General features: G+C 41.5%; 1 protein-coding gene across 2 annotated transcripts in view; it reads right to left on the reverse strand.

Annotated features, from left to right (window-relative positions):
- Positions 1-25,666, reverse strand: part of TULP4 (TUB like protein 4) — a 290,010-nt gene that overhangs the window by 92,704 nt on the left and 171,640 nt on the right. For both annotated transcript variants that reach the window (XM_050786689.1, XM_050786688.1), the window contains exon 3: positions 13,644-13,772. In XM_050786689.1, coding sequence (XP_050642646.1) covers positions 13,644-13,772 — 129 coding nt within the window. The remainder of the gene's footprint in view (positions 1-13,643; positions 13,773-25,666) is intronic.

A 25,666-nucleotide genomic window follows, 5' to 3' on the forward strand; every position in this document is an offset into this window, starting at 1 on the left:
CACTTAACAATGACAAAAACACACGGACACATTGAGGGGAACAACATATACTGGGGCCTATCAGAGGGTGGAAGATGAAGGGTAGAAAAGAGGGAGGGGATCAGGAAAAATAACTAAAGGCTTAACACCTGGGTGACAAAATACCTGTACAACAAACCCCCATGACACAAGTGTACCTATATAACAAATCTGCACATGTACCCCTGAACTACAAAGTTAAAACAAATTGCTAGACAGCTGGGTTGTTTCCAGCATTTAGTTATTATAAAATTACTATGAACATTCATGTGCAAGACTTTTTGTGACACATGATTTCATTTCATTGAGTAAATACCTAGGAGTGGAACTGTTGGGCCATATGGTAAATGTATGTTCAACTGTATAAGAAATTACGAAACCGTTTTCCAAAGTGGTTATGTCAGTGCCTGTAATCCTAGCTACTCAGAAGGCTAAGATAGGAGAATCGCTTGAACCTGGGAGGTGGAGGTTGCAGAGAGCCAAGATCGCGCCACTGCACTTCAGCCTGGGCGACAAAGTGAGACACTGTCTCAAAAAACCAAAGTGGTTATGTCATTTTACACTTGCATCTGCTTTTTTTTTTTTTTTTTTTTTTTTTTGAGACAGTTTTTTGCTCTTCTTGTCCAGGCTAGAGTGCAATGGCACAATCTTGGCTCACTGCAACCTCCTCTTACCCGGTTCAAGCAATTCTCCTGCCTCAGTCTCCCAAGTAGCTGGGATTACAGGCGCCTGCTACCAAACCTGGCTAATTTTGTATTTTTAGTAGAGATGAGGTTTCTCCATGTTGGTCAGGCTGATCTTGAACTCCCGACCTCAGGTGATGCGCCCGCCTCAGCTTCCCAAAGTGCTCAGATTACAGGCGTCAGCCACCAGGGCAGGCCTGTTGTCAGTCATTTTAATTTTAACTACTCTAGTAGGTGTATGACATTGTCTTTCTAACTTGCATTTCCATAATGACTAATATGTTGGGCATCATTTCATGTGTTGATTGATCATCTACACATCTTTTGGGGTATATCTGTTCAAATCCCTTTCCATATACAGTTTGCCATCTGTATCCATGGATTCTGTATCCATGAATTCAACCAACTTTGAATAAAAAATAATTGGAAAATATTACATTTGTATCGAACATGTACGCTTTTTCCCCCTTGTCATTATCCCTAAATAATATAACAACTATTTATTTAGCATTTACATTGTATTAGGTATTACAAGTAACCTAGAGATGATTTAAAGTATACAAGATGGGCTGGGCGCAGTGGCTCACACCTGTAATCCCAGCACTTTGGGAGACCAAGGCAGGAGGATCACTTGAGGTCAGGAGTTCGAGACCAGCCTGACCAACGTGATGAAAGCCCATCACTACTCAAAATGCAAAAATTAGCCGGGCATAGTAATGTGCATCTGTAGTCCCAGCTACTCAGGAGGCTGAGTCGGGAGAATTGCTTGAATCTGGGAGGCAGAGCCAGTATCAAGCCATTGCTCTCCAATACAGAGTGAGATGCCATCTCAAAACAAATAAATAAATAAAGTATACAAGATGATGTACAAGGATTATATACAAATATTATACCATATACATGAGCATCCGTGAATTTTGGTATCTGTGGGAAGTCCTGGAACCAATCCCCTATGGATATCAAGGGATGACTACACGAATGCAGGCAAATATATTTAAAATATATATAGTAAATACCAGTTTTCACCTTCTGCCATAAAATTTCTCTATAAATTCTAGATATAATCCTTTATCAGATATGTGTATTTCAAATATTTTCTCCCGGTCTTTGGTTTGCCTTTTCATTTTCTTTTTTTTTTTTGAGACGGAGTCTTTCTCTGTCCCCCAAGCTGGAGCGCAGTGGCACAATCTCGGCTCACTGCAAGCTCTGCCTCCCGGGTTTACGCCATTCTCCTGCCTCAGCCTCCCGAGTAGCTGGGACTACAGGCACCCGCCACTTCGCCCCGCTATTTTTTTGTATTTTTTAGTAGAGACAGGGTTTCACCATGTTAGCCAGGATAGTCTCGATCTCCTGACCTCGTGATCCGCCCGTCTCAGCCTCCCAAAGTGCTGGGATTACAGGCTTGAGCCACCGCGCCCGGCCCGCCTTTTCATTTTTTTTTTTTTTTGAGACGGAGTCTCGCTCTGTCGCCCAGGCTGGAGTGCAGTGGCGCGATCTTGGCTCACTGCAAGCTCCGCCTCCCGGGTTCACGCCATTCTCCTGCCTCAGCCTCCCGAGTAGCTGGGACTACAGGCGCCCACAACCGCGCCCGGCTAATTTTTTTTTTGTATTTTTAGTAGAGACGGGGTTTCACCGTGGTCTCGATCTCCTGACCTTGTGATCCGCCCGCCTCGGCCTCCCAAAGTGCTGGGATTACAGGCGTGAGCCACCGCACCCGGCCTCGCCTTTTCATTTTTTAAATGGTATCTTCCAAAGAGAAGAAGTTTAAATTCAAAAGAATTAATTTATAACTGGCCCATAATAAATGTATATATGTATGACAAGTGTATATATGTATACATAGTATAATGCATGAACACACAGTATAATGATCAAATCAGAGTTAATACCATATCTCTTTAAACATTTATCATTTCGGCCGGGCCCAGTGGCTCACGCCTGCAATCCCAGCACTTTGGGAGGCTGAGGCAGGCGGATCACGAGGTCAAGAGATGGAGACCATCCTGGCTAACACAGTGAAACCCCGTCTCTACTAAAAATACAAAAAAAAAAAAAAAAAATTAGCTGGGCATGGTGGCAGGTGCCTGTAGTCCCAGATACTCGGGAGGCTGAGGCAGGAGAATGGCGTGAACCCGGGAGGCAGAGCTTGCAGTGAGCCCGAGATCAAGTCACTGCACTCCAGCCTGGGTGACAGAGCGAGACTCTGCCTAAAAAAAAAAACCAAAAACAAAAAACATTTATCATTTCTTTGTGGTAACAATACTCAAAATTTTCTCTTCTAGCAATCTTGAAATATGCTCTGTTATTTGCTATACTTACTCTACTGTGTAATAGAACACCAAATCTTATTTTTCCTAATTGTGACTTCGTATCGTTACATTTCAATTAAGTCCAATATCAAATTTTTCTTTTATGGATCATGCTTTCTGTATCCAATTCAAGAAATCTTTGTTTAGCCCCAGGCTGCAAAGACTTCTAGAAGTTTAGCTTTTACACTTATGTTGTAGGAGTTATTGAAAAATTATTTTAGGCAGAAAGGAAAAGGGGTCCTGGGAAGTTGTTCTTTTTTTCTAAACATTTTTGTGGAGAATGGGGTCTTGCTATGTTGCCCAGGCAGGTCTCGAACTCCTAGGCTCAAGCTATCCTCCCGCCTCTGCCTCCCTGAGAGCTGGGATTACAGGCCTGAGCCTGTAAATTTCTTAAAGCCAGGCTGGCAATCTTTGATATGCAAATGAAGGCCATTAGAAACTGGGTCCACCCAACATGGCAATTCCTGCGGCCTTCTTGCCCTTGTCCCAGGTGTTCCTGGCAACATGGCTGTCCTCACGTATCCCCAGTAGAACATTCTTGGCGCCCTGCATTTGCATATTAAAAGGCTAGGGTGGGAGGGCCAGCGTTTTCCCTGGGCTACTTGAATGACATGCCTGGTCAAATCAATCCCCTGAGCCCTATACAAATCAGACACCTCCTCCAGCCTCTGCATATAGACCTGGCTGGTATCCAGTGCACTTGGGGACCTCCTTTTTCAGCTTTGGAGCCTCCTCTCCCTCTATCTCTGTATGGGGGAGTCTCTTCCTTCTTGTCTATTAAACTCTCCACTCCTTAAAACCACTCCACATGTGTCCGGGTCGTTTTATCTAAACTGGCTTGAGGACTAAGAACCCTGGTGTTCCTCCACTCACTGGAGCCGTATCACTTCTGTCTATGATTCATCTGGAGTTAATTTTTACGCAGGGTGTGAGGTGAGAATCAAGGTTTTCTTTTTAAAAAACACAGATAATTCAGTTGTTTAAGCACCATTTGTTGAACAGATTATCTTTCCCCCATTGAACTACCTATGCATCTTATAATTACGTTTGGTTACCTTGTAATCTCTATTTATAGCTATGCCCAACTTTTCATTCATGAAATTATTTCTGTGTTCTCTTTTCTTCTCTTGATCAGTTTTGCAAGCAATTTGTCTATTTTGTTGATTTGTTTCCAAAGAACAAATTTTTGGATTTGTTGATCTCTACCTTATCATTTTTTCTCTATAGTACTAATTTTCACTTTCATTTTTATTACTTCTTACTTTTTCTTTCATTGGATTTACTCTCCTGTTCAATTAATAATGTTTTAAGATAAATACCTATCTGACCAATGATCACAGTTTTATTGCTAATATAAGTAATTAAGGATACACATTTATCTCACAGCACTACTTTAAGCATATCTCACAAATTCTGGTATATAATTAAGGAAAAAACTCTTGATTTTTTTTTTTTTTTTTTTTTTTTTTACCTTGTCCAAATTCCTATCTCAGGGGTCTTGGGAGGCATGCCCTACAAATCATAAATTGTCATCAGACAGGCTGGGTTTTATTTAACCCTATATATCACGATTTACTTTCCAGCCTGACTCTGGCATAACATTACAAGACAAAGAAGAAAATCAAAATATTTTACCCCAAAACAGGCTTCTTTGCCATATTTTGAAATGGCCCTGCAAAGCTGTTTCTTGTGGGGAAAAGTTTGCATCGGTAAAGAATCTCTACTAATGTCGCTAGATCTTTTTCTTCCAGACCCCTCCCAATTCTAAAGAGACTACCTAAAATCTGAATAGGAAACATTTGTCATCCTACTGTCTCTAACGACATCCACAAAAAGACTTGAAAATAACTTTGGGCTGCACAATCTTTATTTTAACCTGAGTATTACCTTCCTATCAATCCCGGGTCTTCAGACAAACTCAACCAATTGTCAACCAGAAAATACTTAAATTCACCATAGCCTGGAACCTCCCGGACCCCCTTTGAGTTATTCTGCCTTTCTGGACCAAAGTAATGTATTTCTTAAATGTATTTGATTGATGTCTCAAGCCTCTCCAAAGTGTATGAAACCAAACTGTGGCCCGACCACCTTGGGCACATGTTCTCAGGACTTCCTGAGGACTGTGTCACGGGCCATGGTCACTCATAAATGGCTCAGAATAAATCTCTTCAAATATTTTACAGAGTTTGACTCTTTTTGTCAGCATAATGTTTTCATTATAATTTATATCTAGGATTTTATAAATGTCTATTAAATATATTCTTTAAATCATGAGCTATTTAACAACATATTTAAAAATGTCTAAACAGGCCGGGCGCGGTGGCTCACGCCTGTAGTCCCAGCACTTTGGGAGGCTGTGGCAGGTGGATCACCTGAGGTCAGGAGTTCGAGGCTGGCCCAGCCAACATGGTGAAACCCTGTCTCTACTAAAAATACCAAAAATTAGCCAGGTGTAGTGGCGGGCTCCTGTAATCCCAGCTACTCATGAGACTGGGACAGGAGAATCGCTTGAACCCGGGAGGCAGAGGTTGCAGTGAGCGCCATTGCACTCCAGCCTGGGCAACGAGAGTGAAACTCGGTCACAAGACAAAAAACAAAAACAGACAGGGATCTGTTATCTTTTCATTATTAACTTCTAACCCAGTTGCACCGTGTTCAGAGATCATGGTCTATAATCATAAAACATGACACTGGAAATCTGTTTTTTATTTATGTCCTAGAACAGGATCGGCAAGCTATGGCCTGTGAGCCAAATCTGACCTGTCACCTACTTTTTTATGGCCCACAAACTGAGAATGGTTTTAAGTGGTTCAGAAGAAAAAATCAAAAGAATGAGATTTTGTTATTTGAAATTACATAAAATTCCAATTTCAGTGTTCATAAATCAAATTTTAAATTTTGTCAATAAAAATATTTTGGAAATCTGATTTTCCTCTTGTTATATGATACCTATATAATATCCTCAATTTTGGCTCCTGGTCCACAAAACCTAAAATATTTACTATCTGACCCGTCACAGAAAAGGTTTGCAGAATCCTGTCCTAGAACATCAATTTTTTAACCCTTCCGTGTTTGAGAAAAATGTATGTTCTCCAATTGGTGAATTAAGAACCTATAAATGTCCTTTAGGTCAAGCTTGTTAATTGTGTTGCTCAGATCGTCTGCATCTTTGCTGACTGTCATTAAAATGTCTGAGTATGTCAATGGATTTATTTTCCTTTCAGTTCTATTAGTTTCCTTCATTTATTGTGATGCTATTAATAAGTGTATACATATTAAAAATATATGCTTGGTAAACTACAGCTTACCAAATAATGCTTTCTGTCTTCAAATCTACTTTATCTGATACTAATATACAGTTACATCAGCTTTATTTTTTTTCTTGGTATTTGCAAGATATATCTTTCTCATCCTTTAAATTTGTTTATGTCCTTAAGTCTGAGGTGTGGCTCTAAACAGTATATACTGTTATCTAGATTTTTACAAATATAATCTGCTAAGCTTTATCTTTTAATTGGTAAATTTAATCTATTTACATTTATTCTAATTAGTGTTATGTTGTTCCTATTTTCTACCACCTTGGTTTTTCAGTTTGTCCTACATGGTGTTTCTTTTTAATCTTTTCTAACAAAACAAATGCTATCAATAATCTTCACTGTTGCTTATAGTTACAAACATTTAGCTTTTAAAAAAATCTATGGTATTAATGGATATATGACATTTCAGGTAATGAGAAAATAAGTGAACAAACACCAAAAAAACATGAACTTCTGGCTGTTTTTTAAGCAGGGTTTATGGGTTTATGTTGTGTGTGTCAGGCCTCTGAGCCCAAGCCAAGCCCTCGCATCCCCTGTGACTTGCACGTATACACCCAGATGGCCTGAAGTAACTGAATAATCACAAAGTAAGTGAAAATGTCCTACACCTGCCTTAACTGATGACATTCCACCACAAAAGAAGTGAAAATGACCGGTCCTTGCCTTAAGTGATGACATTACCTTGTGAAAGTCCTTTTCCTGGCTCATCCTGGCTCAAAAAGCTCCCCCACTGAGCACCTTGTGACCCCGACTCCTGCCCACCAGAGAAAACATCCCTTTGGCTGTAATTTTCCTTTACCTACCCAAATCCTATAAAACGGCGCTACCCTTATCTCCCTTTGCTGACTCTCTCTTCCGACTCAGCCCGCCTGCACCCAGGTGATTAAAAAGCTTTATTGCTCACACAAAGCCTGTTTGGTGGTCTCTTCACAAGGACGTGCATGACAGTGTGATCAGCAATGTCTGTATCATGACAATGGCATGATTTGTGAGACAGCTCTTGAATAGCTGGTCTCAGATTACTGAAAAAAGTTGTTTCCTCAGATAAACTCAGAACCTTGGCTTCACTGACTTTATGTTCCAACCAATTATACTGTCTGGTTTTTCTCATTAACATAAAACGATGTTTTTCAGAAACAATGCATTGCATTCCGGAATAAAATTTAAAAGTTCTTTCATTTTGCAAAGATAATGCTATTTACTTATATGCATTTTAACTATGTATCTTAAAAAAGATTTGTACTAAAAGAAAAAACTATTTTGGGAAATCTCCTTAATCAATGGCCAAAACGCATAGCCAGTAAAAAGAAGCTTCTTAGACATACCAGCAATTTGACATCACACAGAAAAACTGGTAATAGAGGACGTTCACATGGACTACCTGGGTTTCTATTTATTTGTCTAGAGACTTGGTCTTGCTTTGTTGCCAGGCTGGAGCGCAGTCGCACAATCAGAGTTCGCTGCAGCCTTAAATGGCTGGGCTCAAGCCATCCTCCTGCTGCTGCCTTCTGAGTACCTGGGACTACAGGGTGGTGCTACCATACCAAGCTAATTTTAAAATTATTTTTGTCAAGATGAGGTCTTGCTATATTGTCCAGGCTGATCTTGAACTCTGGTCACAAGAGATCCTCCTGACTCAGTCTCCCAACTAGCCACTTGGCCAAATTTGGGTTTATTAGATCAACATAAAGTGATAAGAATATATCATGACTGGAAAAACAAAACCAGAGAAAACCAAGTATTAAATTACTTAAAAAAACAAAAAACAAAAAAGAAAAGGAAAAAAGTGGCGGCTCATAGCTGTAATCCCAGCACTTTGGGAGGCCAAGGTGGGTGGATCTCCTGAGCCCAGGAGTTCAAGAACAGCCTGGGCAACATGGTGAAACCCTGTCTCTATTTTAGAAGAGACAGGGTTTAGTACCTCTCTTTTAGGTACAAAAAATTAGCCGGGTGTGGCGGTGCATGCCTCTAATCCCAGCTACTCAGGAGACTGAAGCACAAGAATTGCTTGAACCCGGGAGACGGAGGTTGCAGCGAGCCGAGATCACGCCACTGCACTCCAGCCTGGGTGACAGAGAGACCCTGTCTCTAAAACAAAACAAAACAAAACGGCAGAAACTCCAGTTCTTGTGGTTGTTTTTCAACTGCAGAAGGTTGCAATGCTCTTGCTTTACTAAAGAGAGTTCTCAGGCAGGGATTAATTGAAGCTGAGCAGCAGGCTGACCATGCCATTGACCCAGGCAGCTTTTCATCAGACTGTCTCAGAGTGTGTGTGCCTGGTACAGCCGCCCCTGGTGACTAATACTGTAAAATAATGCGTGTACTGTTCCAAACTCATTTCTGAAATAAAGGACTCTTAATAATTTCCTGAAAAAGAAACTGTTAAAGCATCTCTTAGCTTTTGCCAAATGTATGATTTCTTTGTGACAATGAAAGTCATGCTATATAATGAAGATAATCTGTCATTTCTTCTAAAAAGTAGTCTTTTTCTCTGAGCTGGTTTCAAGGACACTCCTCTTCTAAGCCACAGAACTTTTCCAGGTGCACAAAGCCACCACTACCTTGACCAGTGATCCAACATCACAAGTGTGTGGTGTCCTTTTAGTTGGATAAGATCTGACTCCAAGACGATTAAAGGCAGCCAAGCCTCCCCCAAAATGCCAGTGTTTAATGATGACGGTTGTTCAACGGGTTCTAAGATTTGAAAAATCTGAGTTCCAAACGGCAAAAGTAAACAAAACTCTAACTGAGATCACAACATACAGTAATTACTTTAGTCGAACCTGGTAGGCAGGCATTTGTGAGATTCTGGGTGCTTCCAGACATTCTGTGGCCCAGGGAAGCTCATTTGCCTCCATGGCTAAACTCATCGTCCCTTTCTTGTTTCTAATATCTGCTCCAAACTCTCAATGGAAAGAAACACAAGGGAAGTGCCGGGTGGTGGTGACCTCACAGCTGCTATGGAGATGACAGAGGGCCCCTGCTCACAGAGGCTCCTGCTAGGAGAATCCATGTGCTGGTGGCACTGCTTGGCTGGTGGGGTGGGCCTTTTAATGGTAATGAAGCCTGAGCTCCTTGTGGTATACAGTCATGTCGATTAACAATGGGGATACATTCTAAGAAGTATGTCATTAGGCAAGTCCCTTGTGTGATCACCACAGGGTGCACTTACTCAAACCTGGATGGTAGAGCCTGCTCCACACCTAGGCTGTGTGGGACAGCCTATTGCTCCTAGGCTCCAAACCTGTACACGTGACTAAACCTGTACACATGGCAACTGTAATACCATGGCAAGTATTCATGTGACTAAAGCTATCTAAACATAGACAACATACAGTAAAAATACAGTATAAAAGATAAAAAATGGTTCACCTATAAAGGGCACTTACCATGAATGGAGCTTGCAGGACTGGAAGTTGCTCTGGGTGAGCCAGAGAGTGAGTGGAGAGTGACTGAAGGCCTAGGACATTACCTTGTATGCTCTGCAGACTTTATCAACACTGGATACTTAGGCTGCACTCATTTTATTTAAAAAATGGTTCTTTCCTCAATAATAAATTAACCTTAGCTTATTGTAACTGTTTTACTTTTTAAACTTTTCAATTTTTCAAAAAGTTTGATACTTTTTTTGATCCTTTTGTAATAACACTTAAAACACAAACATATTATATAGCTATAGCAAAATATTTTTTCTTTATATCCTTATTCTGTAAGCTTTTTCTATGAATTTTTTTTTCTTTTTAAATGTTTTTGCTAAAAACTAAGACACAAACACATTAGCCTAGGCCTACACTGGGTCAGGATGATTCCACCTCCACACCTTGTCCCACTGGAAGGTCTTCAGGGGTGTGATGGTTAATATTAAGTGTCAAACTTGACTGGACTGAAGAATGCAAAGTATTATTCCTGGCTGTGTTTGAGAGGGTGTTCCCAAAGGATATTAACAACATTTGAGTCAGTGAGCTGGGAGAGGCAGACCCACCCTCAATCTGTTGGATACCATCTAATCAGCTGCCAGCACAGCTAGAATAAAGCAGGCAGGAGAAGATGGAAGAATGACTTGCAGAGTCTTCCAGCCTTCATCTCTCTCCCATGCTGATGCCTCCTGCCCTTGAACATCAGGCTCCAAGTTACTCAGCTTTTGGACTCTTGGGCTTAGGCCAGTGATTTGCCAGGGGCTCTTAGGCCTTCGGCCACAGACTGAAGGCTGCACTGTCAACTTCCCTACTTTTGAGATTTTGGGACTCAGACTGATCCACCACTGGATTCCTTGCCCCTCAACCTGCAGACGGCCTATCGTGGGACTTCACCTCATGATCATGTGAGTCAATTCTCCCTAATAAACTCCCTTTCATATAGACATCTATCCTATTAGTTCCACCCTCTAGAGAACCCTAACACAAAGGGCAATAACATATCCATGGAGCTGTCATCTCCTATAACAATGCCTTCTTCAGGAATACCTCCTGAAGGGCCTGCCTGAGACTGCTAACTTTCTTTTTTTCAAATAAGTAGAAGCGGCCAGGCATGGTGGCTCACGCCTGTAATCCCAGCACTTTGGGAGGCTGAGGCGGGTGGATCACGAGGTCAGGCAGGAGATCCAGACCATCCTGGCTAACATGGTGAAACCCCGTCTCTGCTAAAAAAAAATACAAAAAAAATTAGCCAGGAGTGGTGGTGGGCGCCTGTAGTCCCAGCTACTTGGGAGGCCGAGGCAGGAGAATGGTGTGAACCCGTGAGGCGGAGCTTGCAGTGAGCCGAGACAGTGCCCCTGCACTCCAGCCTGGGTGACAGAGCAAGACTCTGTCTCAAAAAAAAAAAAAAAAAAAAAAAAAAGTAGAAGCACACTCTAAAATAATAAAAAGTACAGTAAATACCAGTAACATAGTCATTTGTTATTATCAAGCATTACGGACTTTTGGACTCCATATGCTTGTATAAAAATGTGCTACACTTTTATACAACTGGCATCACAGTAGGTTTGTTCACACCAGTAACGCCACAAACACATGAGGAATGTGTCGTGCTGTAATGTCACTAGGTGAGAGAAATTTTTCAGCTCCATTATAACCTTATGAGATCACCATTGTATATGCAGTCTGTGTTAACTGAAACGTCATTATGCAGCATGTAACTACACTACGAATACACGCATTTCCGACAAAAGAGAAAATCCTTTCTTGTTTGGGAGCATGATAATGTGGTGAGGAATTACAGACTCAAACAAACTAGGGTTTGAATTCTGGCTTACCACCCATGAACTTCCTTGGACAAGTTACTGAACTCCTGACCTGGATTCTTCTCTTCTATTAACTGAGAATAACAATATTTTCAGAACAGGGTTCCTGGAAACTGAAAGATATAACACATAAAAAAGCCAAGCACTCATCTGGCGTTTATCCTTCTCCCTCATTTGGCGTTTATCCTTGATCCCCTTCCATTTCTTCCTCTGAGCAGTGATTTCAAGTCCTCTGGTCACCCTAAATTTGAGGATATGTCTCACCTCATCACTGGGCCTTTCTAGGGAAAAGAATCCCATGCTTTGGTTAATGGAAGAATGACAGCATTTCAGAACCTTTACAGGCCAACTCGGAGAGGCGTCCATTTCACAGAAAACCATGAAAAGCTGCTACCTCAAGGCCTGAAACTCATTTTGGTGATGACCTATGGCTACTGCTTCAGGGCAGGGCAGTTCTGTGCTAGATAAGGTGGTACTGTGATAAGATGCAGGCAGTGCCATAGGCACTTTTCATACACAGTCTTATGTAATCCTCCGTGATCCTGAGGCAGGCACATTATAGCCCCTACATTACAAATAAGAAAACTGAGACACAGGGAAGTATCTCCCATACAAGTCATGGGGTGAGATTCATGGCTGACATTGTCTGATTCTGGAGCTCGTGCTCTTGATCACATGTCCACCCACATGAAGATGTCCACATCTGTGGCTCTCCTTCAAGAAGGCCAGTTAATGGTCACAGAGGACGCTCTGCCTCTTCCTTTTCTCACTGTAAGGAGGCCTGAAGGAAACTGGTAAGGCCTTATCAGTCAGTCAGTATTATTACATTGACTCCACCAAATCAACTCAGAAAAAAAGAATGCTGCTTTCACACAGGGTCTTCCGTGAGCCGCCGACAATACTATCTTCATTCACTGTAATTTTATGTCACTTGACCGATCTGCAGCTTGGGAAGCTCACAGCTTATTTAAGCAACAGGTGGGAGAGGGAAGGATGAGAATCCAAGTACCTTAGAACTTAGAAGTGTATAGAAAGGCAGCCACAGGGAAATCATTCTGAGAGTTAAAACAGTCCAAGAAACCTCTCATTAATTATTAATTGACACCCCCTGAGGACTCCGGTTCTTAAGTCACAGTTTTGTACAATCCCCAGGATGGGAGCTGCCTGCTCAAACTTGTGTCCTTAAACCCATACAAAAAGTGCACCATGAAGCTGTCCCATAAACCAGAACAATCTATGGGAGAACTAGAAACAGCGCAGCTCAGCAGGTGTCCTGGGTACAACTGTTTCCTGAGAGCAGAGGCAAATTGTATCAGAAAGGAAGAGCTGGAAGATGACAACAGGTGGCTGTGCTGATTGAAACCTGCAGAAGAGATTGTAGCCCCCTTCCCTTGTTGAGCAGGTTGTGAGAAGTCACGTGAAGCTCTCCATGAGACCGATGAAATGACAACACAGGGAAGATACCTTTCAAAGGGGGCAAAACAGTGATATGCCAGAGGCCCCAAATTTAATACAGAATTGTAACACTGAAGGGTAAAAAATGATTTCACAGATCTAATTAAAGCTTAAAAGTTGGAGAGTTCTCACAACAGCAGCACGGCTGAAAACGAGGCATGATCCTGCACTCTCTTTTTATCAGTGACACATGCAAAAGAAATGAAAAGCAGGATTTTTTTTTTTTTTTTTGAGACGGAGTCTCACGCTGTCACCCAGGCTAGAGTGCAGTGGCGCACACGGCTCACTGCAAGCTCAGCCTCCTGAATAACTGGGACTACAGGCGCCCGCCACCACACCCGGCTAATTTTTTATATTTTTAGTAGAGATGGGGTTTCACCGTGTTTGCCAGGATGGTCTCGATCTCCTGACCTCGTGATCCACCCGCCTCGGCCTCCCAAAGTGCTAGGATCACAGCGTGAGCCACTGCGCCCGGCCACAGGATTCTAATTTGATTGATTTCTCTTCCCCCAGCTCTGGAGCACGGGCTGCTGTGTGGTGCTAACGCGCTTGCTCTGAAATGCCTGTCTGGGCATTCTCTACCCCGCAGCCTTTCACTGGCAGAGCTGCGCCTGCCACTCACCTGCGCCCCGCGGTCGTTGACCAGCTCCACAGACCACCTGCCCTCGTACTGAATCCACACGAATATGCCTCCATCCGCATCACACGTGGCCAGTTTCTGGTAGGGCTCATTCCACCTCACCAGCACAACCTAGAAAACCACCAAGAAGACATTTACCACAGGAAATGAATCTGTGGGCCAGGATTATTTCTGTGATGTGATGAAACTTGAAAAACTAATTAGAATGCAGTCAGTAAAGGGAGCAGACTGGGGGCGAATGCGGGGATCAGTGGAGGGAACAGCCAGAGTTCACACGAGAGTCCACAGGGAATCAGCCCCACTGACACAGCTTCCTAACAATGAGAGGCAGCGCGAACATGCCCACTACTACAAAAACAAAGAGGGGACCTGGGGCCCGTCCGCACCCATCACCTGCCTCTCACAGATGATCCTTCACCTGCTGGTCCTGTGCTGTAGGGAAACTATTTTAACAACATTTACTATGGATTTGAATCAGGGTATTATTTATTTAGTATGGAAAGAGGAAAGGGTGAGTACTATTTAGGTTCATTTTCCTCCTGAAGCAAAATTTTCAGTGTCTTTTTTGGTCTACCTTATTTCTAAATAGTTTAGCATTTGAATGTGGTTAATTTGGGAAAAAAATACATATTTGAAAAATCTAAGTTGTTTAGGATTTATCACCAGAGGAAATAGGAAGAAATTATAAGTTTCAAAATTTCTAAGAACTTTGTTTTATAATTTGAAAAATTCTGATCACTTATCTAAAAAGGTAGCAGCTCTGCTAGGTGGCTTTTGAGAATAGATGAGTGCCGGAGGAGTCTGAGGGTGGCCTCACAGAGCCCAGTAAAAGTAGCAAGGGACTGAGGGTTACGGAATGGTTCCCGGACACCATGAGCCACAAAAGCAACACGGCAGGGCTCACCCTGGAGAATGTTCCCTGAGGCTGTTCCTGACTGGCCCATCCTGGTGATCACGAATTAATTCTGAGACATTCAGCACACATTTTTTACGTTCATGCTATGTGACTAATACTGAGTTGGTAGCTATGAAACACACCTGCTGTTCTCAGGTAAGTTACAGCTGGGAAGTCAGAACCTCCAGACACGCAGCTAGATACTGACATACATCAATAAAATGAGAGCTATTATTAACCAGCAAGAGTACTCCTGCTATGAATAAAAAAAGATTTGAACCTTTGTCTACTCCCAGAATTTTGTGCCTAATAGCTAATCATAATAGTTGTGAACATGTGGCACTGGTGTTAATGGTTTCCAAATTCTAATTTATATCTGAAAACAAAAAGGACTGATGGTTAAAGACTTCCACAGTGCCCAGGCCCCTCCTCACACCTTCTGTCCAAAGTACAATTTCTGCTTTCAGACTAACGCATAAACCCTGGGACTTCTCAAAGCAATGCCATGGACACACCTGATTTTAGGTCTTTAAACTTGTGTCTAGGGCACCAAAGGGCTAGGAGGAACCCCCAAGAACCACCTGATTTAGTCTGCCTTGAGCAGCCTTGGTTGGCCACACTTGGTGTTATCTGCACTTGTTGTAAAACGTATAATAAAATCAATTTTTTCGAGAGGAAATTATTACCTACTTAAAGTGTGAAGAATATCATAGCTCTTTTTTAAAACTGCAAAAATCAGAGGCAGCTGTGAGGCTGAGATCTTTTCAGACCTGGTGATAACCAGGAAAACTGAATCCAGTTGACGGCTCACCTTGCATGGATGTGGACACGAAGAACTCCCAGGTGGCCCCATCTAGCTGTATCCTCTCTGTTGAGACCCTCTTCCTTGCTCTAGTCATAGCTCTGCGGATGCAGTGCTTACGTAACTATCAGCTTGTGAACACCACCCCCCACCACAGGTCTGTGCTGCTTGAGGAAAAGGACAGCATGTTCACCTTTGAATACTGACATATAGTAATTTTGAATATATTGTGCAAACAACAATATATTATTAGAGGTTGTAATCCTTGTTAACTTATATCTTTGAACTATATAGAAGGTATTGAAAGTGATTTCAAGTAGTCTACTTTCCTTTTTTTTTTTCCCCAATTTTGCCCAGGTGGCCTCGACCGCACAGCCTCGCCTCCTTGTGCGCCAGGACAACCGGCCGCAGCCACCGCGGCTCCCTCAAGTAGTTTACTTTCAATTCCCAAAGGCATTTGAACAACAGCATACACTGCCTGCCTGCCTACGATAAACCAGACACTGTTAGGGCTAAGGACAGCGATTAGGACATCTTGTGTCCCTGGAGTTGTTTCCTAAACAGACATTAATATCGTCCTCTGTACACAGACACGGGAGGGGGCTCAACTCACGTGGGGAGCAGGGCAACAAACCCAGATTCATTTTTTTTTAGCTTAGTTTAAAAAATCCTGTATTAGAATTACTGATTTTTTTAAGTTAGACCAACATCAACAAAAGTCCTTAAATGACACTGAACATGTCATAAAATTTAGGATTTCCAAATGGTAAATAAAAGCCAACTTCACAAACTTCTTTCAGATCTGCCAATGATTTGACCCAAGCACTAGAATCCACAAATGTGCATGTGGCTACAATTTGGTCCCTAACACATTAGTTATTTAAACCCATAGTCATTCATGTATTTCAGAATGGCCACTGTGGAATGGAACATGACAAATTAAAAACACAATATTCATGACTGATCAGTTTTTAAATTATTACCTTATTTAAATGTAATACCAATGAATACTCATCCACTATGATCCTCTCTGTAAAATAATACTTGATGACAAGATGTCATACTCCAGAGGAGAGGGGCTAGACACATTATCTACCTTTTTACCTTTAACATCCATCAAAAAAAAACCTCTTCATGAAAAAGCTTGAACGGTCATAGCATGACACAAACACAAAAGAGTGGAGGCAAAAAATATTTTCAAATTATTTCTAATGTGAAATTAAAGATTTTTTGGTCTTTATGACAACACAGTTGCCATTGTTGGATAAACGAAATGTTCACAGACTCAATTTCATCTTTCAGAAATTCTTCATCAGTTGAGATGCAGCAGTACATGGAAACGTGGTCCCATTTACACACTTTGCTAAGAGTTCCAACAGTATAAACGAATAGGTGAGTAACACCCTTAGAGACAGAAATCTTTCCAGTGATTTTTGGTTTAAAAATAAAGCCAAACTGCTAATGCTGTTATTCCCATTTCCTCCCCTGTCTACAATTTGCAGCTGCAGCCTTATCTCCCGGTAGCTTACTTCCTGTTCTCTAAATCCTTCCAGCCTATTTGGCAATGTTAGGACATACCAGAATGTTGAGGAATTGCCAACTGGGGGCCAGCTGGGTTCTCAGTTGCCCGAATTTTGTGCTATGGGGCTATGGATCTGCCCAGCTATCCAGAGATAGAGCTTTCCTTCCCTTCTCAAGGAAAATGTGACTGTCGTTGACTCTCAGCACCAAAGAACTTCTGTCTTGGGGTATTAGCTAAAGGGTATGTTCTTTGACTAAAAAGTCAGAGGAAAAGGTTAGTTTTGACCTAGGCCTTTGATGGTTCAAAAAATACCAACCTATTACCCTCTCTAATATAAGACATGTTCTCTCATTTTAGAGTGTTATTGTTGTCAGTAAAGCTATTAAAGGTAGGAAAATCTACACAAAAAAACAAAGGGCAAAACTGCTAAAAGTCTGTATTTGGGCCATAATCTAAGACCCTAAGTCAGTCACATCACTTCTTACACCTAGAACTACTTTTAGGGAAAGCAAAACAAGCATCACTTTGCCCATCCCAAGGATGTTCGTCTTCTGAGTCAGAAGCCTTCCAAATGGTGTTGACAGACAGATTTACACAAGAAGTCATCTCAGGGAACAACCAGTGTCATCACTGTTTAGAAGGATTTCTCTCAACCTAAAGCAAATGTAATCTGAATGAACACTAAATACACACAGCTCAAGTAAGAAATCCCTGTGATTATCACCACTCTGTTCTTCTTCTGCAATTTATTAAGTGAACCAGCAACAACTACAGTTGTGCAAGAAAAACAAAGTGATTGCCAAGTTAATTGTAGACACATTTGGTCATTTTAACGAACCAAAAGCACCCTGAAAAAGAGGCTGGAAGAAATTCAACTAGAACAATGGTTCCGCAGACTGCTGCCCCCAGAGATGTCACCGGGAGGTCAGGGTTCAGGAAGGCGGGCTCCGGAGTCTGGCTGCCTGACTCTGACTCTGGGCCTCCTCACTCACCCACCAGCTGCACAGCTGTGGCCACCGGGACCCTCTTGCTGCCCCTTTCCTCGTCTGCTTGACACACGCCATAGTAGCATACCCCTCACTGAGTTGTGAGGAGTATCATAAGAAAGGACCTCAGACTGGGGCCAGGCACACTGCAAACATTCAGCAAATGAGAGCTCTGTGTTATTAATTCACAAACTCAAAACTCCAGAAGATAAAGACTCGTTCAGCACAGTATTTACATATATAGTTTCCTCTTTAATGAAAGATAAACGTTTTGAAAGGTAATCTCCCTTTCCAGACCCGTCTGCCACCACTTGCACTCCCTACCCAACTCTGTAACTTAAAAAGCGACATCACCACATGGTTCGTGCCACCCTTGGCCAGGAACACCCTTCTGCCCCTTGCCGCCTGGTGAGTAAAGCTTTCCCTGAAGTTCCAAGCAATCCCACTTGCTCTGCGTGCAGCACCTTTTGCACAGTCCCGGCGCATGCGGTACACTGCGCTCCCTCACGCAAATGTTCCACACCAGACTGAGAACTTTGTAACTTTTGTTCTATTAAACTATTCTTGAAAGATGATTAACCATATCTGTTCCCTCTCTCTCTCTCAAGAGTAAGATGTTAAAACTGATTCAGATGAGAAGGGGGTGGATAACAGATTACTGAGACAAAATTCACATATGTAATTCACCCATTGTCAATGTACAATGCAATGGTTATTAGTATATTCACAGAGTTGTCCAACCTTTCAAATATGGTTTAGAACATCTATGTCAACCCCCAAAGCCCTGTACTTTTCAGTTACCACCAACCAACCACACAATATTTCACTCCAGCCCTAAGCAACCAATTCTCTGGTGTTACAGATTTGCCTACTCTGGACATTCCATATAAAAGGAATCATACGATACATGGTCTTTTGTGACTGGCTTCCTTCTCTTAGCATGTTTTCAGGGTTTATCCATGTTGTAGCATATATCAGTGTTTACCTTTAAAATATAGCCCAGTAACATTCCATTGTATTGAGAGACCACATTTTGTTGATCTGTTCATCAGCTGATGAACATCTGGGCTGTTCATCAACTTTTAGCTATTATGAATACTGCTATGAACTTTTGTGTGCAAATTTTCTAGTATAAACATGTTTCATTTTTCTTGGGTCTATACCTAGGAGTGGAGTTGCTGGGTCAAATGATAATTCTATGTTCAACTTTTTGAGGAACTACAGGACTGGTTTCCAAAGTGATGCATCAATTTACAACCCCACTAGCAATGGATGAGGTTTCCAGTTTCTCCAAACTCTAATACTTGCTATTGCCTGTCTTCTAAAAAATGATAGCCACCCTGGTGAGTGTGCAGCAGTTTAATGTGCATTTCCCTGATGGCTAATGATGTTGAGCATCTTCTCATGTGCTTGCTTGTGTATTTTTTGAGAAATGTCTATTCAGATCATTTGCCTATTTTTAGTTGGGTAGTCTTTTCTATTACTGAGTTGTAGGAGTTTCTCTTAAGCCCTCTGAAACGCTAACTACATTTGAAGAAAACTTTAGGTTTTATTTCCAGATAGACAAATTTATTTTATCTCATTTAAATGTTCACAAATCCAGTTCTCATTCAAACACAATTCAAATAATCTCAGTTGGTTGATAAGAATCTGTGAATGAAATGGCCTAGAGATAATAAAGGAATTCAGAAAACACAGATCTGTGGTCAGAGCCCTGGAATCCGGGGACCACGGTGCCTCAAACTAGTTCTGAACCTGCATGTGCTGGGGGATGACCTTCTAGTCCCAGCTTCTTTAGGACACGTCCCAGGAAACACAGTTACACATTCTTTCCTGTATTTTCCAAACTTTGTTGTCAGAAAATAATATATCTTCTTATTGGATAGAGTTTATACTATTAGCCAGGCCTGAATTAGGAAAAAGAGAACTCCACACCAAATCTGATATGAATGCAAAACGACCATTCCACCCTTCTCATCTATTAAGTGGCAGCAATATTCTTCCATTAAAGCAAGATAAAACAATGCTGAAGAGCTACATTATAATTACCGTCTGGCGGAAACACAACAGTTAATATTTTCATCTTTTGACCATATTCAGGCATTCACCTACCGCAAAATCCTGTGGAATAGTACCCCCTATGACTCTAACTTCTATTCTTTTCCACTCATCATAGCTGCTAACTCCTGAATAAAAATTCTACCGGAAAGTATGTTCAATCACATGCACTATTCATTGAGGTTGCAAATCACTTTGAAAACTTGTGAAATTCACATTTTTCCTCATCACCACTTTTCACTCACTCTCAACTAAATACCCTTGGTGTATCTAGTAGTTATTAGTATTAGTAGTTAATTTAGAGCTAAAACAGACATCTAAACATCGATGTTTAGAGCTCTGGCTTGTAGATGAGGAAAGGTAGGCTAATGAGGTGAACAAACTTTCCTAAGGTCACAAAGCAAGTTCAAGGTTAGGTCAGGGTCCCAGAGGCTCTGTCTTCTCTCTTGTTCAGAGTACCTGTCAACCAAGCTGGCACCTGTGGCCGTCAATCACTCAGCCAATGAGTATTCAGGAAGCACCAAACAGGTGCATTCAGGGAGGACACACAGAGGGGAGAGACGCCTGCCCTCAAGGAGCACCTGGTGGAACACTCAGAGGAGCCACTTCATTCTTTGCTTTTTAAGCATGTGTTCTTGCTGTCATACTTTGGCAATGCAAAAATATCCTAGAAAACAACTGTATCAATTAGTTCTGGTTCTGAGGGAAGAAAATAAAATCACACTAAAAAGAAATAAACTAAGACATTAGTCATGGTGTGTGATGGGAGAAAAGCTGAGTGTTGGGAGAAGCTGAGGCAGGGCTTGCATGTCTGACATAATGTAAAAGAGTCTTGGAACATGTCCGGGGTCCAGGGTCTAAAACTCCCTGTGGCCTTTGGAGCGCCAAGCTCTGCGCTAAATGGTGGAAGGCTACCCTGACACACCACAATCTAAGCCCAGGGCATAAAACCCCTCGTGGCTTGGATAGAATCCAGGGCTCATGGCTCTGGAATGTGTCTAGACTCACTGGCTCCTCGCTCTCCCAGGATCGATCGTATCTTGAATTAAAAGAACCTGCTCTCCATTATCTCAAGTAGCAGAGCAGATGCTAAACCATCACAGCTGTAAATCATGTGCTTAATGTAACGGCACCCTTTCAACCCCCACATTCTCAACACCCGTTTCTTTGTTTGATCACCAATAAATAGTCTGGGCTTCCAGAGTTCGGGGCCTTCGCAGCCTCCATACACTAGCGATGGCCCCCTGGACCCACTTTCTCTCTCAAACTGTCTTTTCTCATTCCTTTGACTCTGCTGGACTTCGTCACCCCCACGACCTGGTGTTGGGTCTGATCACCCCAACAAGCGTGTTATAAATGATTTTTATTTAAACTTTTCCTTATTTTCTGATTTTCCCACAATGAACATACTTTACTTCCATCGCATGTCTGAAAAAACTATCTTGTTAGTGAATTTAAACAATGTATTTTAGCAACAATAAGTTTAAGTCATTTTTACATACATTATTTTACATAGCTTATTTTATCTCCACAAATATCTTAGAAGGAGGTACTGCCATTACTATTACCTTGCTTCAGATAAGTGAAGCTGAAAGGTTAAAATCTCTCCATAGACTTAACTTAAAAATCGTAGGCAATATTTATGACATATATAAAAGTTGAAAGAAAAATTTACTATGAAGTGTTCTCATTCAGCTTAAAATATCACCAGTACTATCCAGAGTCCTGTGTATTCCTCAGGCCTCAGTCTTTTCTTGTCTGAGGAAAAAAATGACCTTATGGACATTTCATGTTTTTAATTCACAGGCATTTTTATACCTTAATTATACATGTACAGATCCTCAATACATTATTCTTATAGCTTTTTATTTTATATATTACAGAAAAAATGTAACATACACCAAAGAAGAGCAACTGGGTTTAATAACCTTCCATGTACCCATCATCCAGCTTTAAAATAATCCACATGTTTGCATGCTGTAACCTTTAAAAAACTATATATAGTTTTTACTTATGGAGTACATGAGATGTGTTGATGCAGGCATGCAATGTGAAATAAGCACATCTTAGAGAAAGGGGTATCTACCCCCTTAGGCATTTATCCTTTGTGTTACCAAAAATCCAATTACTCTTAAAGTACTTTTAAAATGTACAATTATTATTGACTATAGTCACCCTGCTGTACTATCAAATACTAAGTGTTATTCTTTTTTTTGTGCCCATTAACCATCCCTACCTCCCCCCACCCCAACCTCCCACTACCCTTCCCAGCCTCTGGTAACGATCCTTCTTCTCTCTATGTCCATGAGGTCAATTGTTCTGATTTTTAGATTCCACAAATAAGTGAGAACATGCAATGTTTGTCTTTCTGTGCCTGGCTTATTTCACTTAACATAATGATCTCCAGTTCCATACATGTTGTAGCAAATGACTAGATCTCATCATTTTTTATGGCTGAGTAGTACTCAATTGTGTATGTATCACATTTTCCTAATCAATTCAGCTGTTGATGGACACTTGGATTGCTTCCAAACCTTAGCTACTGTAAACAGTGCTGCAACTGGAGTGCAGATATCTCTTCGATACACTGATTTCCTTTATTTTGGGTATATACGCAGCAGTAAGACTGCCGGATCATAAGGTAGCTCTAACAATTTGGAGGTTTTCAGGAACCTCCAAACTGTTCTCCATAGTCACTGTACTAATTTACATTCCCACCAAGAGTGTACAAGGGTTTCCCTTTTCTCCACATCCTCACCAGCATTTGTTATTGCCGGATATTTGGAATAAAAACCATTTTAACTGGGGTGAGATGATATAATTTTGATTTGGATTTCTCTGATGATCATTGATTATGACCAACTGAGGGTAAATCTCTTAATCCTTAATGACCTTCCTCTTTATTCCTTTTTGCCGACTTGCTATGGCTTAAAAGTGAATTTGGGCCGGGTGTGGAGGCTCACGCCTATAATCCCAGCACTTTTGGAGGCCAAGATGGGCAGATCACCTGAGGTCGGGAGTAGAGCCCAGCCTGACCAACGTGGAGAAACCCCGTCTCTACTAAAAACACGAAATTAGCCGGGCATGGTGGTGCATGCCTGTAATCCCAGCTACTCGGGAGGCTGAAGCAGGAGAATCGCTTGAAGCCTGGAGACAGACGTTGTGGCGAGCCAAGATTGCGCCACTGCACTCCAGCCTAGGCAACAAGAGCAAAACTCCGGATAAATAATAATAATTTAAAAAAAAAAAAAAAGGGCATCATGTTTGTTATTTTTATAGGATTAAGGGCAATTTTCTTTTCCTGCTTTTCGGTTTCTTCATCTAGTCCAGCTGTCCAGTTGCACCCGCCCAGCCGGGACGTGAGCCTCTCTCTGGCGAACCTCTCTCTCAACTCTGTCTTCCCTGAGCGCTGCTCTGGGGTGAGAATATCCCTCTAAGGCACACTGGAGGCCCACCTGTTTAAGCATTTCTGGAGCAGGATGGGGGTTTTGAGTTTGGAAAGGGATTATCTGAAAACAAAGCAAACCAGAGAACCCAGGTGCCAATAAAGCTGCAAATAAAAATTACTTTAAGTATCAAAAGAGTAGTATTAGGGAATCTTAAATTAGAAAATAAGATATTCTGAATAAAAAGCACTAGCCCTTAAAAATAATCAGTGAGGTCATTATTGTCTATTAGCAAATGATACATCTTTCCTTTGCATTCAGATGTGATTCAAATTTGCAACAGAGATCCTAACTCAAATTACAAGCTTCACACTGATCACCCACTAGTGTAGACTACTGGGTTGGTGCAAAAGTAATTGAGGTTTTTGCCATTATAGATATGGATACAGCCTTGATCTAACCAAACACATCTCTGAGCTATATAACATCATTCAGACATTTAAAAAAAATTATTGAATTTCTTAAAATCTCTCCCAGTATCTACAGAAAAGCATAAAGCATTAAACAGTCAACCTACCATATTAATAGGCTTTCAATATCTACCAAAAAGCCTCATATGTATCTATCATCTTATTATTTAAGCCTCTGCTAAATTATCATACATGATTCAAAATGTTTCATTCTAAAACAAGAGAGTTAACTTCCTGTATATGTAAGGAAATGGACAGATTACAAAAGGACCTGATTCTCAACCCTGTGGCCTGGAACCTGGAGCAGGCATCATCATCTCCATTTTACAGAAAAGGCAACTGGGGTTCAGAGGTTAATCGGCCCAAAGAACCCAATCAGCACAAGGCAGGGCAATGACCAGGGGCCAGCGCATCCATTCCTAGTCCAGCATGTTTTCCTCTTTTAAAAATAAGGTAGGTCTGAATCATTTGATGGTCCTGTTGTTTGGCAACACCTATTCATCCCAGGAAAACAATTGTATTTGTGCAGAATGCTCACATTTTTGAAATTAGCTGGAAGATTGCACATCACCACCCAATGCAAGGTCTGAAGCCAGAACACCATGCACGAATTAAATATGCTCTTGACCTTAGTGATATTATGGTATGATGGCTTCAGGGGGAAAAAAAAGCACTAATCTTAAGCATCTACCTACTGCTAATCCTTCACCAAATTTGCTAAAGGAAAATTCAATTATTAAAGTAGTTGTCTATTTTTGATTGAAATTTTATGTTTTAAATATAAGCCTTACCTATCAGCTATGTATTTTAGTCATTTACATTTAATCTATTAACTTCCAAGATGTTTTTCTTCATTTTTCAGAGGAGTTAAGACAGCAGGATTCTCTACATTCTGCTCTATAAAATCTCTACCACTTAGCCCACCATGTTTAGCATTTGGACAGGAAATGGCACTGCTCTGCACGTACAACCACCACCTTTGACTGGTAGCCAAGTTTGTTTGGCTACCAACTGAAGATAAATCTTAGCTCATCATCTGACACCCCCAACTATCAACCCACATCAAAGCCTGCTTCTGAGCCATGTGTGAGCAGAGCAAAGCTAGAACCGGGAAATTCTTCTTGGCTGGCAAAAGAAAATCTGAATTTCAGTTTGGGCTTTAGCATTCTGCGTCTTCATTTTGTCTGAAAAGTCAATTTGGTCTAGATACTTTCTAAGGATTCTTCTAGTTCTATTATTTCAATTCATTGGATCTTATTCAAACAAATACTAAGCAAATACGACATGCCCGCTGCTAAGTGTAATCTCAAAAAACTTAAAAGATTTACCACTCAAGAAGAAAATCCAGCAGCTGGATCATAACACAATCACCTGGAAGCAGGAGTGCTCTTTTTCTGACAGGCTGGATGTGTGAGTTCAGGAATCACCAGGTGGAAGCGGGAGTGGTACAACTCATGGTTGCCCTAGGATCCACCAGCAAAACCTGCTTCCTGTCCTCACAACCTTATGCTCTGCTGGCCTATAGGTCTCAGATCCAAAGGAAGACATGCTTCCAGCAGGAGATACAACAATGATTCCACTGAGCTGGAAGCTAAGACTGCTGCCTTGGCCACTTTAGGTTCCTCACACCTCTGAATCAACAGGCAGAGAAGGGAGTTTCTGTGCTGGCTGGGGTGACTGACCCTGACAATCATGTGGACACTGGATTACGAATCCACTATGCAGGTAGAGAAGGGTATGTCTGGGATACAGGAGAGCCCTTCCTTAGGGCATCGCTTAGTGTTACCATGCCCTGGGATTAACACCAATGGAAAACCGCAACAACCCAACCCCAGCAGAACTAAGAATGGCCTGGACCCTTCAGGAATGACAGTTTGGGATATGGT

This window comes from Macaca thibetana, chromosome 4, assembly GCF_024542745.1.
Source record: "Macaca thibetana thibetana isolate TM-01 chromosome 4, ASM2454274v1, whole genome shotgun sequence".
NCBI classification, from domain to species: domain Eukaryota; kingdom Metazoa; phylum Chordata; class Mammalia; order Primates; family Cercopithecidae; genus Macaca; species Macaca thibetana.